The sequence below is a fragment of the Ranitomeya variabilis genome, chromosome 1 (genome assembly GCF_051348905.1).
Source record: "Ranitomeya variabilis isolate aRanVar5 chromosome 1, aRanVar5.hap1, whole genome shotgun sequence".
NCBI classification, from domain to species: domain Eukaryota; kingdom Metazoa; phylum Chordata; class Amphibia; order Anura; family Dendrobatidae; genus Ranitomeya; species Ranitomeya variabilis.
In genome coordinates this window covers 1,118,929,808-1,118,945,847 of record NC_135232.1, presented here as the reverse complement: position 1 = coordinate 1,118,945,847, position 16,040 = coordinate 1,118,929,808, and the positions used below count along the sequence as shown (strand labels likewise).

Genomic DNA, 16,040 nt, shown 5'->3' with positions numbered 1-16,040 from the left:
TACCTCCACCTTCATTGTACGCCCCTCAGCAGGGTCACGGACCAGGTCTAGCCACCGTGACAACCCCAGAACAGAGACTCAGAGGCCCGGTACCGGGTACCCCTCGACCCTGCGGCAGTGGGGGCGCTGCATAAGCCCGCAAGGGCAGGGTCCTCGCCCCTCTGTACCAGTCTGTCATTGTAAGTTTGTTTACTGTAAATGATATCTGTAACTTGTATGTAACCCATTATCATGTACAGCACCATGGAATCAATGGTGCTATATAAATAAATAATAATAAGTACTATTATTACTGTTATTATTGTAATTATTACTATTATTATTACTGTTGTTATTATTATTACCGTTGTTATTATTATTACTGTTATTACTATTATTATTACTGTTATTATTGATGGTATTATTATTACTGTTATTATTATTGTTGTTATTATTATTACTGTTGCTATGAATCCTGATTTTCTCATTAATCCTCATCCTATAAAGCAACGTATTCTGTGTCAGTTACCACATCCGGCCACAGTGGCGCTGCACCTATGTGTGATTTCTCTGTCTTGTCTGGCCGTCTCTCCCCCGTATCTATGGTGAGTCGTGTTCTCTCTAGCTCTCAGCTGCTCTCTATGGTTAGTCCCCGCCCACAAACACAGAGCCATACACACAGCCGGGGTCGGAGGTCGCGGTGACGTCACAGCTGTCTTGTTGCTCAGCTGATCGCAGCCCGGAGATCGTCGTCCGTGACAGCGGAGCGGCCGGCGATGGACGCGGGCGTCGTGCTCTGCAGCGCCTGAGACACCGCTCCGCCTTACCTTCCGTCCAGCCGCTGATGAGGTAGGGGGTGCGGGCCGGGGGAGGCTCGTCCTGGGCACGGTGTAAACCTGCTGGGGGCTCTGTACGCGAAGTCCTGCAGCTGCCACGTTTCATGTATCCCCCCGTGTCCTGCCTCACTAGCTCCCCTCAGAGTCACATGTAGGGGCTGCACTTGGCTCCCTATGCAGAGCGCAGCGGTGGAGATGAGTTTGTCATGTGCTGCAGTGCTCTGCATAGCAAGTGACCGAGATAACAAAACTCTGCAGTCAGCTCTGTCATCCCAGTCTCTGCCTATGCAGAGCGCCTGTTAGTGAGATTGGTGCTCTGAGACACAAATCCTCTGTTATTCCTCCTCAAAATGTCTCCATCCGCTCACAGCTCCCCTGCGCAGCCCCCGTCCCCTGCGCAGCCCCCGTCCCCTGCGCTGCCCCCGTCCCCTGCGCTGCCCCCGTCCCCTGCGCTGCCCTGTCCCCTGCGCTGCCCCCGTCCCCTGCGCTGCCCCCGTCCCCTGCGCTGCCCTGTCCCCTGCGCTGCCCCGTCCTCTTATCAATAAGATTTATTGCTCACGTTTCAGTGTTATACATTTCCAGGAGGAATAACAGAGGAACGACGCCCTCTGGTGGCCGGGGGTTGTCAGTTGTCGGCTCCTTCTCCTGCCTGATATACAATAATGAAGATTATACAGAATGTAGAACAGTGGACGACTGGTGACAGACATGGCCGACCTCCCCGCCACACAGTCACTGGCAGGAATCCCCCAACCCCCTCCTTTCGCGTTTCGTCTGAGCAGTTGTCGTTAGTTTTGTCACCCTGAGATTCCAGTAAAACAAGTTTTGTCCCATGTGATGTGCGGCCGGAGCTCTGCGGTTACCAGGCTTGTAAATGTTTATATACATACAGCTCCGATAGCTGAGAAGCCGCCCTGCCCCAGCCTGATTCCCCTCCCCCCGACCTTGTAGGACCGCTCTGGCCTGTCCCCTCTGACCCGCTAGGACCGCTCTGTCCTGTCTTCCCCCCCTCTGACCCGCTAGGACCGCTCTGGCCTGTCTCCCCTCTGAGCCACTTGGACCATACAGGCCTGTCCCCCCAACCCCTGAGCCGCATGGACCATACAGGCCTCTCACCCCCCGCACCCCTTGACTCGCCCCCAGGCCGCTCTAGCCTGTCCCCCCTGAACAGCTAGGATCGTTCTGGCCTGTCCCCCCTGACCCGCTAGGATTGCTTTGGCCCGTGTCCTCCCTGACCCGCTTTTACCGCCCCAGCTTGGACCGCTGCCTGTCTCCCCCTGACCCCCGTGACCTGCTCTGGCCTGTCCCCACAGTCAGCGGACATCTGTACTAGTTTAGTGTTAGAGCATGCGGCTGCAGATGCTGTGGTGGAGGTGTCACCATTACATTCCTGCACACGTTGTACATCGTTATTCATGGCACGTGCAGGCTGTGCACTCATCACACATCTCCGCAGCCTCCGGGGAGGATGTTGGGATGATTAAATAATTGTGTGACGTCCCGATGTTGTTTTTATTAACACCCGCTGTACCTGTGTCTTATCCCGCAGGGCAGATCCGCTGCCTCCACCAAGACTGGCAAGATGTGGCTGAAGCTCTTACTCCTCCTCCTCTACTTTCTCATCCTCTTCGTCCTGGCAAGGTTCTTTGAGACCATCGTGTGGTATGAGACGGGTATTTTTGCCAGCCAGCTCGTGGACCCAGTGACGCTAAGCTTTCATCAGCTGAAGACCATCTTGGAATGTCGGGGACTGGGGTACTCTGGGCTTCCGGAAAAGAGAGATGTCCGGGAACTGGTAGAGAAATCAGGTAACAGAAAGGTGCTGTGTGGGGAGGGCGCCGCTGGCTGGCGCTGTGTGGGGAGGGCGCCGCTGGCTGGCGCTGTGTGGGGAGGGCACCGCTGGCTGGCGCAGAATAACAAAGGGAGGTTGGTGACAGAGAGGGGAGACGCGCGCCGGAGGTCTCTGTGCGCGGAGGGGAGACGCGCGCCGGAGGTCTCTGTGCGCGGAGGGGAGACACGCGCCGGAGGTCGCTGTGCGCGGAGGGGAGACGCGCGCCGGAGGTCGCTGTGCGCGGAGGGGAGACGCGCGCCGGAGGTCGCTGTGCGCGGAGGGGAGACGCGCGCCGGAGGTCGCTGTGCGCGGAGGGGAGACGCGCGCCGGAGGTCGCTGTACGTAGCTTAGGTGCTAGGCAGGCCTGTCTTCCATGCAGCTTTATAACCAGACTCCAGGTTATTATCTCTAGCTTGGGGAAGTCTGGCACTCTGGATATCTCCGCTCTTCCCTTCCCTAAAATCTGTCTCTCTTCTGATCATTGCTCCCCCCCCACTGCTCCTCGCTCCCCACATTTGCTGTCTCTGGAGGGATCATGTGTCACATACTGGGGAGCCCGTAGTGCCGTCAGTGAGACGCAGGATCCCAGAGCATCTGACACCTTCTAATAGTGAGACATCAGGTGGCTGTAACTAGAGGCAATATACAGTTGGCCAGACGGAAAGAGTCATGGGGACCTGTAGTCCTTCACACGTGGAAGCATCAAAACAAAGGTGCAGAGCAGGAATCGAGTAATGAGTCAGGGACGTAGAGACATTTTACTTGTGTGTTGGTGTTGTTTTTGTTTCATTGTACGTTTTGATCAGACGCCTTATGTTTCCGTTGTCTGCGCCGCCCTCGCTCTGACTTTAGCACGGTCTGCAGTGATTGTGCATCTGCTGTTTTGCCTATTGGTGTATTGTACAATGTGACTGTCTTTACCAGGAGATCTTGTGGAAGGGGAGCTGTACTCCGCCTTAAAGGAAGAAGAGGCCTCCGAAGCCGGATCCAGCACCAACTTCAGTGGAGAAATGCACTTTTATGAGCTGGTGGAGGACACGAAGGACGGCATCTGGCTGGTGCAGGTAACGGCTTACACCTCTGATTAGCTGCAGCGGTTTCATAACCTAACAATGTCACGTGATGGTTGGGGGACACAGCGCTCACAATGCAGGAACGACACCGATCCAGGACATGAGGCTTTTCTCTTTTTCTTATGAAGCAGTTAAGGGGGCGTTATCCAGTTATGGACATCCCCTTTAATTAAAATTAATTTTCTTTTTCCAAAATATTTGCAACTGCTTCCTGTTGTCACGCTGCAGCACTTCAGTTAAATGCAAACTCCACTAGATGGCAGCAGAGTGGAGAGAGGGCTGAAAACCTGCTCAGAGCAGACCAGCAGAACTGCAGCTAGGCTACCACCAGGTGGCAGCAGAATAGTCAGACAAGCCGGATCAATACCAGAGAGTAGCGTAGTACCAAAGGAAATCCCAAACATAGAGTCAGAGGAGCACAAAAAGGTCAGTAACGGCCCATAGCAGAAGTACCAGAGGGAAGAGACAGAATCAGGTCAGAGCCAAAGCAGAGTCGAGTACCGGGCAATCCAAACACAGAGGGAAACACAGAGGAGGGCGGGGAGAGAGGAATGAACAGACACGGGCAAAGACAGCTAAATGCAGCAGTACAAATCAGGGTCTCACCAGTGCCAGCTACAAACGCCGTAGGCAGGAAATATAACTGGCACTGCCTGCAGGATGACACCAGAACGAGGCAGAGAAAGTTAACCCCTGACATGACCAGACCCAAAACCCGGTCTCGATCATGACACCTGTCTTACTGATGTCATTATTAGAAAAAATGCTTTCCAACAACCATAGATGGCCAAAGCTTAAGGCATAGATGAGACGATAATCAGGAATTAGCGCTTGAGATTTGGTCGCACCCAGTATGAATGAGTCATATATGCACCCAGAATAGGTGCAAGTTCACATTCCTCCTGCAGACAGTGCCTGTAAAGCATTTCCTTCGTGCCAGATCCCAGGGTATTTCCATCATACAATGAGATCTCGGGATTTATTATACTTTCTAGATCATTCTTTTTTGATTTTAAATCCGTTTTGGTGACTGAAATCCCCAGCGATCGATCAGTCGCTAAAGAAAGCTGCAGTGACCACTATAGGAATAATGTGGTATTACATGACAGGCTCCTCCAGGATGGAGGCCGCCCTCTGCCTTGTGTAGACGCAGTTCAGGTCGTCTAATATGATGGGACAGCGCCTTTAATTCCGCAAGTGCACGGCCAAGTACTAGGATAAAAAAGAAAAGAAAAGCCCGTTTTGGCAGTGACCCGTGATCCTGTTTGCCAGCATTGCCTCCTTTGTTATATGCAGCTTGTGTTTGCTTCTAGGTGAGACGGTGCGTGCAATGTCGTTGCATTTGGCGCCACTAGAATCACAACAACTTGTAGAACACAACGAATGTTCTTTAGGCCGGGCTGTGATGTTCTAAGATAATATTTGCAATGCATCTGTAAAAAAATAAATAATTATATGTGATCCAAGAGTGTATATGTGTGTATATATGTGTGTATATATGTGTGTGTGTGTGTGTGTATATATATATATATATATATATATATATATATATATTTATATTATAGAGAGAGTTATATGTAAAAGTTTGGGTACCCCTGGTCAAAATTACTGTTATTGTGAACAGTTAAGCAAGTTGAAGATGAAATGACGTCTAAAAGGCCTAAAGTTACAGATGACACATTTCCTTTGTATTTTAGGCCAGCAAAAATATATTGCTATTTTTTTACATTTTAAAATTTTTAAAAAGGAAAATGGGTTGGTGCAAAAGTTTGGGCACCCTTGGAGATTTGTGTGCTCAGATAACTTTGACCAAGGTTTCAGACATTAATAAGCCTGTTAGGGTTATGGCTTCTTCACCATAATAATTAGGAAAGGCCGGGTGATGCAAATTTCCCAGCTTTATAAAAACCCAGCCTCCTCTAACCTTTTGCCCAAAATCGACAGCCATAGGTTCTTCTAAGCAGCTGCCTAGCACTCTGAAAATGAAGGAGGCCCACAAAGCAGGAGAGGGCTATAAAAAGATAGAAAAGCGTTTTCAAGTTGCCCTTTCCTCAGTTCGAAATGCAATTAAGAAATTGCATTTATCAGTAACAATGGAGGTCAAGATAAGGTCTGGAAGACCAAGCAAAATTTCAGTGAGCGCAGCTTGTAGGATTGCTAGAGAGGCAAATCAGAACCCCCACTTTGTATATTTTACTTTGAACCTAGTTTTAAGAAGCTGGCTGGGAGCTATTGGGAGAGACCTGTCAATCATCTTGAGCAGGGCGGGCAGTGCCGGACTAGTCACATCGCTCCCTATAGTCCCTGGTTGTCTTTTAAAACACTGCAGCTGTAATTGCCGGCTGCATGGGGTTCTGGCAGAATTAATCTAATCTTCTGGGATGTAATGGTGACTGTGTATGGAGGAGCGTCTGGAGCTCCTGAATTTTGTGCGCCCATTTGACATCCCTCGCACCCCAATTGTGGGGTTCCCCGATGGCCCCTGTATCTGCCATGTCAGTACTCCGGTGAATCCCAGGCTGAGCTTCATACGAGACTGTGATTTTTCTTTAAGGGGTTGAAGAGTTTATACTTTGTCTCCCATCCTATAAATAGGGAATAACTTAGTAATTTCTTGGGGCTGCACTGATGGGACACCGCCAGTCCCAAGAAAGGGGCTCTCCACTGAATGGGGCTGTGATCTGTCACGTGCAACTCTGCTTTATCCCCTCTCTATGGGACTGCCGGAGATGGCTGAGGAGCAGTCTCTTAGACAATCTATGGCCGGCCAGTTTTGTAGTTGGTGGGGTCACAGTGGTCAGACCCCCTGCGATCAGAAAACGATGACCTATTCTATGGAGAGAAACCTTCGATGCAGGAAATTGGTCACCGACCATCGTGTGGTTTGATGGGTGTAGACACCGGTCACTTTGCTTTGGGGCGCAGTCAGACGGCCATATAAATCGGACCACAATGCACAGACTGGCCGGCGACCCTCCTGTCCCGAGCCTGACAGCTGCGTATCTTTCTGTTCTCTGGTCGGTAGAGCCGCCGGCCAGTCCGAGCTCCGGGGTCCTCTGTATATGGCAGTCTGACTGCGCCCTTATTGTTATCTCTTATTCTCTTTATTACGGTCTCGTCATGTTGTCGCCTCTCTCATCACTTCCAGGTGGTCGCACACGACAGGAGTCCTCTTGTGAGTAAAGTCCATTGGGAGAAAATGGTGAAAAAAGTGACCAAATTCGGCATCCGGACGGGAACGTTCAACTGCTCCAGCGATCCGAGGCGAGTGCTGCATCCAAGCATTGTTACTGGTCCCATCACATGATGTCGTCTGAGTACGCTGCCCTTAGTGAGCGGCGTTATAGTCCACGGACTGATCCGTTTAGCTAAAACCGAGCAAAAGAAAATGGAAAAGTTTGTCAAGACTGTCTGCCTTCAAAATAATGAGGCAATGGGGATGGGCCCAAATTCAGCTGAGCAGAGGGTACACACACCGGATGCCTACTGAATAGTAATGCCTGATATTACAGTTCAGCAAAAAGATTTGTGCTGGCCACTTTGCCCACCGTGACTGCCTGACCCGGGTGGCCTTCACTTCTGCACTCGCCATCTGCGTCCCGGCATCCTGGGTCCTGTTGCATTCACGAGGGCCGACAACTTTGACACTTTGTGGAGACTAGTAAACTCCAGAGATGCCCAGGATGCCGGGACGAAAATGCCGACTGCAGAAGTGAAGACTACCCTGGTCCTCCGGCTGCCACCGAGGAGCAGTGTGGACACGAAGGCCTATTTGATATTAATGGCCTATTCAATTATTTTCTTAAGGATAAAGAAAATCGACATGGGAGAGAAAGCGTAGGGCAAAAGAAAAGGCAAAACAGTTGTCCGTAGAGCCCAGTCATATTCCATGGCCCAATGGAAGAAGCAGCAACTTAAAGGGTTTCTCCACAATTTTTCTTTTGCACTAGTCTTAATTAAACTCCTCACTGCTTTGTTCCAATGCGATATCCCTAATTTTACACATCGACCTATTCTTACGAGAGTCTAATCTGTTCTTGGTTCTTCCTATCTCCAGATATTGTAGGAAGCGAGGATGGATGAGATCAACCCTCATAATGTCCGTGCCCCAAACCAACCACTCGAAGGGGAAAGTCATGCTGAAAGAGTACAGCGGCCGCAAGATCGAAACGGAGCACATTTTCAAGTGGATCACGGCCCACGCAGCGTCGCGCATCAAGACCATCTACAACTCCGAACACCTGAAGGAAGAGTGGAACCGGAGCGACCAGTACAAGGTCAAGCTGTACCTGTTTGCAAATCTCGATCAGCCTCCAGCTTTCTTCTCCGCGCTGAGCGTCAAGTTCACCGGAAGAGTAGAATTCATATTCGTCAATGTGGCAAACTGGGACAATACGAGTTACACGGCTGAAATCGGCATCTCCAGGACGCCATCCTACGTTCTGAAAACGCCGGAGGGAATCTACAAGTATGGGAATAATACAGGGGAATACGTCTCCCTGAGAGCCATGGATTCCTTCCTTCGCACTTTACAACCGGAAGTCAATGACTTGTTTGTGCTCAGTTTGGTTCTGGTGAACCTCATGGCCTGGATGGACTTATTTATTACCCAAGGAGCCACCATAAAGAGATTTGTGGTCCTGATCAGCACTTTAGGGACCTACAACTCCTTGCTCATCATTTCATGGTTACCAGTTTTAGGTTTTCTCCAGCTTCCTTACCTTGATAGCTTTTACGAGTACAGCCTCAAACTACTCCGCTACTCCAACACCACCACTTTAGCATCATGGGTCAGAGCCGACTGGATGTTCTACTCTTCTCACCCCGCTCTTTTTTTAGGCACCTATCTCGGCCACGGGTTGCTCATCGATTACTTCGAGAAGAAGAGACGGAGCAATAATAACACCGATGAAGCCAACGCTAATAATCTGGAGTGGCTGTCCAGCCTTTGGGACTGGTACACCAGTTACCTCTTCAATCCAATCGCTTCGTTTCATCACTTTCCCATTAATTCCAATTGGGATGAAGATCCGGAACTTTTTCTCGAACGTTTAGCCTTTCCAGATTTATGGCTTCATCCTCTGATCCCCACAGATTACATCAAAAACCTACCAACCTGGCACTTTCACGATTATCGGCACGTCAAAGAAAATATGTCTGAAAGTTCACAAGAAAGCGACAGCGACTCCGAAATTGAACGATGCCAAAATGAAAGGTGTCAACCTCCTGGATGCATGGAGTCTTCCGACCAGACTTGCTCATGCCAAGGTGGAAGAAATGTCGGGACCTCGATTAAGGAGAACGCTGAACCGGACTGGTCCTCGTGGCCCGAGAACATGTTGCACTGTACAGAATGCGTCGTGTGTCTGGAGAATTTCGAAGACGCCTCTTTGCTTATGGGTCTACCGTGCGGTCACGTGTTTCACCAAAACTGCATTGTGATGTGGTTAGCCGGAGGTAGACACTGCTGCCCGGTGTGTCGATGGGCGTCCTACAAAAAGAAAAATTTCACCCAACCTATGTCGTCCGTGTCGGGTCCTGCCCACTCTTAACACCCGTGTTTCCATCTGGAAGCTTCCCGGCCGCCTGTAATTTCTCGTATCTGTGGTTTGATGTCCTGTTTCTTTCCTGTCAGAGTACAGTGGACTAATTATTGCACATTATGTTTCCGTCATGATTCATTTTTTTTCTTGCCTTGCGTGTTTAAGTGTAAATGCCTAATGTAAGCAACGGGAAGGGGGAGAAAAAAAAATATTTTTATGATTTTCAGAAATTATATTCCTATTTCAACCTATTTTTAAAAGAAAAATTGTCTGCCAAATTGTAGAAAAAAAATACAATTCTGACTTTTTTTATTTTTCCCAACCGCTTTCATTTCTTCTCTCTCCTCGCTCAGTGTTTTCATACATTTGTGAAGGTATGTAATGAAAGGCTCAAGATTTCACTTAAGTGTTATCATTATTTTTTTTATTTTTTTTTCTTTTTAATAAAAATATAACAAGAGTCTCCTGTTGTGGTGTAAATCAAACCGCTCATCTTTAACGGGAATCTGTCAGCAGGTTTGTGATATGTAATCTGACAGCAGCATGGTCTAGGGCCTGAGACCCTGATTCCAGCGATGTGTCACTTTGTATCACAACTGCTGCACCCAGTAAACTATCAGTTTTCTCTGCTTGGAATGCTGAGCTCTGTATAACTCCGCCCACTCCACTGATTGGGAGATTTCGGACACTGCCTACAAAATTCTGCCAATCAGTGGTGGAGGTGTGTCTGGACCAGAAGGCACTAGACACCTAGTCCTGTAGCGATAATATCCTGCTGATAAAACACTGATTTTATTGAAACAGAAAAAAAAAAACAGCCCAGTAAGTGACACATCACTGGAATCAGGATCACTTCCCCTACATAGTGGTGCTCTCAGATTACATAGCAAAATCTCCTGACAGTTCCCATAAATATCTGACTTAATTCCTGTACTGAATATTAAGGTTTACAGTTTTCTTACATCCAGTTGCATTTGCGGTTCTAACCCATAGAAACGGGATTCATTATAAAAAAAAAAAAAAAAAAAAATTCTAAAATCTTCTAAATGAAATGCCATTATTTGACTTCTATGCAGGATCCAAGCCAGCAGACAAAAAAACTTTTTGCCTTTTATATATTTTAGGGTTTTGTAGTCGCTGAGCTACAGTTTGAGTAGGCACAGGAAGCAGTTTCATTAAAAATGTCCAGTCAGGTTTATTGGCTCCATAAACCTGCTTAAGTACAAGCAAACAAAAAAACAGCCTTTTCTGGCACAAAGTGAAAACGGAAAATAAACAGTCTATAGCAGTGCGGGGTCCACCGGCTCAGGTCAGTGTCTTTAGTAAACACACTGAAGGCCTCTACACCTCTCCAGACACAGATACTGAATGAGACACTCGGTCTCCATTTTATATGCCAAACCATGCCCCTGGGGTTGGGATATGTGAGCGGTCATTCCCACCCATCTCTTTTGACTGCTCGTAAAACCCGGCCCTGGAATGGCCTAATAACTCTCTCAGCACAATATGTGCTGGAGCATGCTTTCCGAGCTCGCATTACCAAAGCTACCAACCGCGATGATGCATATCTGCAGTCAAAGATAGGTGGCCATCTTACATAACCCCCCCCCCCCTCCTAAAGCTGGGGGCCTTGGCACCTTCTACCATCAAACAGTGGACTCTCGACAGAGCGTACGCATTACCATGCAGTTTCTCCGGCCTATGCTCCACATGGAAGTTCCCCTTCTTCTCCCTCATCCACTTCAGTGAGGCATGGTCTAACACTAGCCTGATCTTCCTGCCTGAGGTAATACCTTAGTGTGTCCAACGCCTACTTGATGGCCATCTATTCTTTCTCCACTATGGAGTAATTCTTCTCGCAGGATGACAACTTCCCACTCGGATACATTATGGGGGTGCTCTTCCCAGTTCACCTCTTGTGATAAGACAGCGCCCAGCCCGACATCTGACGCATCCATCTGGACCATAACCTCCTTGGAGAAATCCGGTGCCACCAGCACTGGCTGTTTACACGGGGCTAGCTTCAGTTCCTGGAAGGCCGTCTCATCTTCTGGAGACCACTTAGCCATAGCCAACTTTGTCCCTTTTAAGGAGGTCCGTCAGAGAGGCAGCTATCATGGCAAAGTTAGGGATAAACTGGTAGTAATGGCCTACAATGCCCAGGAACGCTCTGACCTTCTTTGAGAGAGCTTGTGGCCAATTGGAGCACCTCAACTTTATTTATTTGGTGCTTTATTTCGCCTCTGTCTATAACATAGCCCAAATATTTAGCTTTCTCCATTTACATGGCATATTTCTTCGGGTTTATGGAAAACCCCGCCTTCCATAGAGCATCAAGTATCGCCTGGACTTTGCTTAGATTACTTCCCCAGTCGTGGCTGAAGATCACAATGTCATCCAGGTAGTCCGCTGTGTACCTCTTGTGAGGAGTTAGTATACGGTCAATGGCTCTCTACAAGGTAGCTGGAGCTCCTTGTAACCCAAACAGCATCCTTGTGTACTGGAAGAATCCATCCTGGCGATGGGAAGGCAGTCTTCTCCTTGGCATCTTGGGACATGGGAATTTGCCAATACCCTTTTGTGAGGTCAAGGGTAATAATGTACCGCACTGGCCCTAGCCTCGACACGGGGCATTGGGTACGTATCGAACTTAGAGACCTCATTCAGCTTCCTATAGTCATTTCTGGAACAGTACCAGCCACTCTTGAATTCTTCAATGACTCCCAAGCTAAGCATCCGCTTCATCTCTTTCGAGATCACCTCTCGACGGGCTTCGGGAATCCAATATGGCTTCAATTTGACCCAGACATGATGCTCCATCACAAACTCATACTTTCTATGATCTTTGTACAATCTGGTAGTACTGAGAACAGGTCTCTGTTCCGATGTAGCAGCTCTTAGCACTTGCTTTTGGGCAGGTGACAGCGTCTCCGCCACTTTAACCTCTTCTACATCAGCTTCAGGCTTAGCCACCAAACATGGACTTTATAGTTGATGCCTCCAACCATTTCATAGGGGCCCTGTGACTAGGAAGTTGCTCTCTACCGTAGGTACCAGCACCAGTACCCAATCCCCAAGGCTGAAGTGTCTCACCCTCGCCGATCTATTGTACACCCTCACCTGTGCCTCTTGTGCTTTGAGGTGTTCTTTTACGATGGGCATCACCTCGGCAATTCTCTCTTGCATCTGGGCCACATGTTTGATTACACTCCGGTAAGGTGTAGACTCTGCCTCCCAGGTCTCCTTTGCTACATCCAGGATTCAACGGGAGTATCCGCCATACAACAGCTCAAAAGGAGAGGATCCAGTAAAGGCTTGTGGGACTTCTCTGATGGAGAACAGAAGGTACGGCAGAAGACAGTCCCAGTTTCGTCCGTCCTTCACTATGACCTTCTTCAACATGGTCTTCAAGGTTTTACTGAACCTTTCCACCAAGCCATCTGTCTGTGGATGGTAGCCTGAGGGCCGGAGTTGTATGATTTGAAGGGTTATGCACAACTCCATCATCACCTTTGACATAAACGGGGTCCCCTGGTCCATTAGGATCTCTTTAGGCAACCCTGCTCTAGAAAAGATATGTACCAACTCCCGGGCTAAACACTTGGTGGAGGAGTTTCGTAGTGGTACGGCCTCGGGATACTGTGTAGCATAGTACAGTACCACCAAACTATACTGCTGCCCTATGGGAGACTTGACTAGGGGTCCCATTAGATCCATGGCTATGTAATCAAAAGGAACCTCAATGATGGGCAATAGCACTAACGGGCTACGGAAGTGAGCCACTGGGGAGATGAGCTGGCAGGTGGGACAGGACGTACAGAAATTCACAATATCATGGTGACAACCGGGCCAGTAGAATCTCTGAAGGGTCTGTTCCTGGGGGGGGTTTTTCCCCTAGATGATCACCTAATACATGAGTATGGGTCATATCTAACACCTTGCGTCTGTACGTCCCTGGCAGTAGTAACTTCTCTATTACCTTCCCTGTCAGTTTGGTGACCCCATATATCAACTTCCAATTCACGGCAAAATATGGGTATCAGGTGTCAATCCCCAGCTCTTGAGCAACACCATTAAGTACCATCACATTATCAAATGCCCCTTTTTAGAGTTAAATCCCTGAGTTTGGTGGATCCCAAGTTTCCCCCGGACTTCTACAGTTTAGTGATGAGTGATGGATGTTTGCCTCTGGGGATGCTGCCTCATTCTCATCGCCAACAAGCGCAAAAAACGGAAACCTGCCAGCTGCAGCCTGTGATGAGGTTTCTTTAGGAGCGACCTGACTGTTGTCCAGGCAACGAGATGTCCTCCATTTTCCCCACAAGTCCCAAAACAATGCAAGTTCCCGCCCTATTATAACGGTGCAATAGGTCCTTGACTACGCCCACCTCATGGGCCTCGGTGCCAGTTTGTGTTTATGACCACTTGGGCCACAGGGTAGTCTTTAGCATTGCCATGGATACAGCGGACGCCCACCATCTTCCCAGGAATCATCTGATGGGGAATTGTGGCCGTCACTACAGTTATCAAACTCCCTGAGTCCAACAGAACAGTCATTTGTACTCAGTTCACTGATACGGGACATGCCTGCGGCCCCTTGCCTGGTTGAGGGTCCGCACTGCAGGCGGGATATGAAAAATACAAGCATTGCCGTCCTATGCTGCAGTCCATTGGCTCGGTTGTCATGGGGCAATGGGCGGCTATTTGACCTGGGGTATGATACCATATTGAATGGGTCATTTGACAACAACTCAGACGCCTCCTGGGCTCTTGGACGCCCCCCATACGTGGCTCTAGCTCCCCTCTTTTGGGTGTCAGGCCCCTTTGGGAACCTCTGTATGGAGATGCTAAGAACCCTTGCTTCCCCAAGAAACTCTCGACCGCCTGGTACCTCTCCACCAGGCTCACTAGGTCATCGGCATAAGGGCTCATTTCCACTTGCGAAAAACACATCCGTGTCTCGCATGTGGAAACCAAGCTGTGGCGCCGGCACTCCAGAGTGGAGCATGCGGCCGCATAGGAACACATGGAGCTGCACGCTCCGCTCCAAAGTGCGGGCGCCACAGCTTGGTTTCCACATGCGAGACACGGACGTGTTTCTCGCAAGTGGAAATGAGCCCTTACGGGGATCTCCTTGGACAACCCAGGATTGCACCTGCCTCAGTAGGGAGTTTATTAACCTTTCTATGATGACCCTCTCCACCATCTGTGCTGGGGAAGAAGATTCAGGTTGCAACCATTTTTGGACCAGATGAAGGAGATCAAACATTTGGGACTGGGGAAGTATGTCACTGCAACAGGCCCAATGGTGCACCCGTTGGGCCCTTACAGTCAGTCACTCCTAAGCGCGCCAAGAACTCAACGTTTAACTTGGCGTATTCTTTTGCGCCTTGCAAGGTCAGGTCATAATAGGCCTTCTGTGGTTCCCCTGTTAAATATGGTGCCAGAACCCCCGCCCACTGCTCTGAAGGTAATTTCTTCCATTCCGACACCCTTTCAAAAACCACCAGGAACTTCTCGATGTCATCACCCAGGGTCATCTTTTGTAAGGCTCTTCTTATCGTCTTCCTCATGTGTGAGTCATCACCTGGATTTGGGGCTGCGGACGTCTCCCGCCCGGAGTTCCATCTGCCTATGCTGCTGCTGCTCTCGATGCTTCTGGTGTTACTTCTGTTGGCTCAGGATCAGGTGCTTGATCAGCTCCTCTGTTTTGTCCGACCATTGTTCCATCCCTGTAGCCACCTTCACCCAGGAAGTGCGGTATCTCAGCGGCAGTCACACAGCCCTTTGGGATTCATGTCGGTGCTTCTAGCACCAATTGTAAGGTTTTGTACTCACTGAGTTGCAGTTTGAGGTAGGCACAGGAAGTGGTTTCATAAAAAATGTCCAGTCACATTTATTACCTCCATAAATCTGCTTAAGTACAAGCAAACAAAAGAACAGCCGTTTCTGTCACAAAGTGAAAACAAACAGAAAATAACAGTCCATATAGCACTGCGGGTCCGCCCTCTCAGGTCAGTGCCTTTAGTAAACACACTGAAGGCCGCCCCACCTTCAGTCACAGACACTCGTCTCCATTTTATCTTCCATATCACGCCTCTGGGATGAGGATATGTGCGCAGTCCTTCCCTCCCATCTCTTTTGACTGCTCGTAAAACCCGGCCCAGGGATGACCTAACAACTCTCTCAGCACTATATGTGCTGAAGCATGCTTTCCAAGCTCACATCACTGAAGCTACCAACTGCGATGATACATATCTCCCCTCAAGGTCCTGTCCGGCGGCCATCTTACAATATTTATTCATAAATTGTGACATTTGTGCTTACAGTGATTTTTTTCCCCCCTGAAGTTAGCCCTGGAAGTTACTGAAAAGAAATGTAAAAGTACGGAGATTTACTATATTACAGCTTACACCTTTCCATAAAGGCCGGGGTCAGAGCTAACTCTGATCCCCTGATAACGACCATAGCATCTACGCTGATAGGGCTCCATTTTCATGCTTGACCCTGGTTTTCTAGGCTGTATGCGGCCAGGGTTTATGTAGACACCTTAATAATAGTGGGTGTTCTGGGGTTAGGGTGGGAACAGAAATTTCCACAGCAACGTTGACAAATTAATGCTTTTGTCACCTCTTTGGTGCTGCTGTGACGTGATTGTGGGACACAGAGGGATTGTCATGGCTACTAACGAACCCTCCCAGGTCAGCCGCGTACAGTATATTTGCCCAATATGCCTTGACTCACAATATGGCCGGGCAATAACGGACATCCATATTGT

General features: G+C 49.0%; 1 protein-coding gene across 1 annotated transcript; it reads left to right on the top strand.

Moving 5' to 3' along the window:
- Positions 1-629: 629 nt before the first annotated feature.
- On the top strand, positions 630-9,725 carry RNF103 (ring finger protein 103). The gene is made up of 5 exons (XM_077280241.1): positions 630-828; positions 2,365-2,623; positions 3,571-3,710; positions 6,868-6,983; positions 7,777-9,725. Exons 2-5 carry the CDS (start codon positions 2,398-2,400, stop codon positions 9,269-9,271), a joined length of 1,977 nt encoding a protein of 658 aa, XP_077136356.1. The 5' UTR covers positions 630-828; positions 2,365-2,397; the 3' UTR covers positions 9,272-9,725.
- The last annotated feature ends 6,315 nt before the right edge of the window (positions 9,726-16,040 follow it).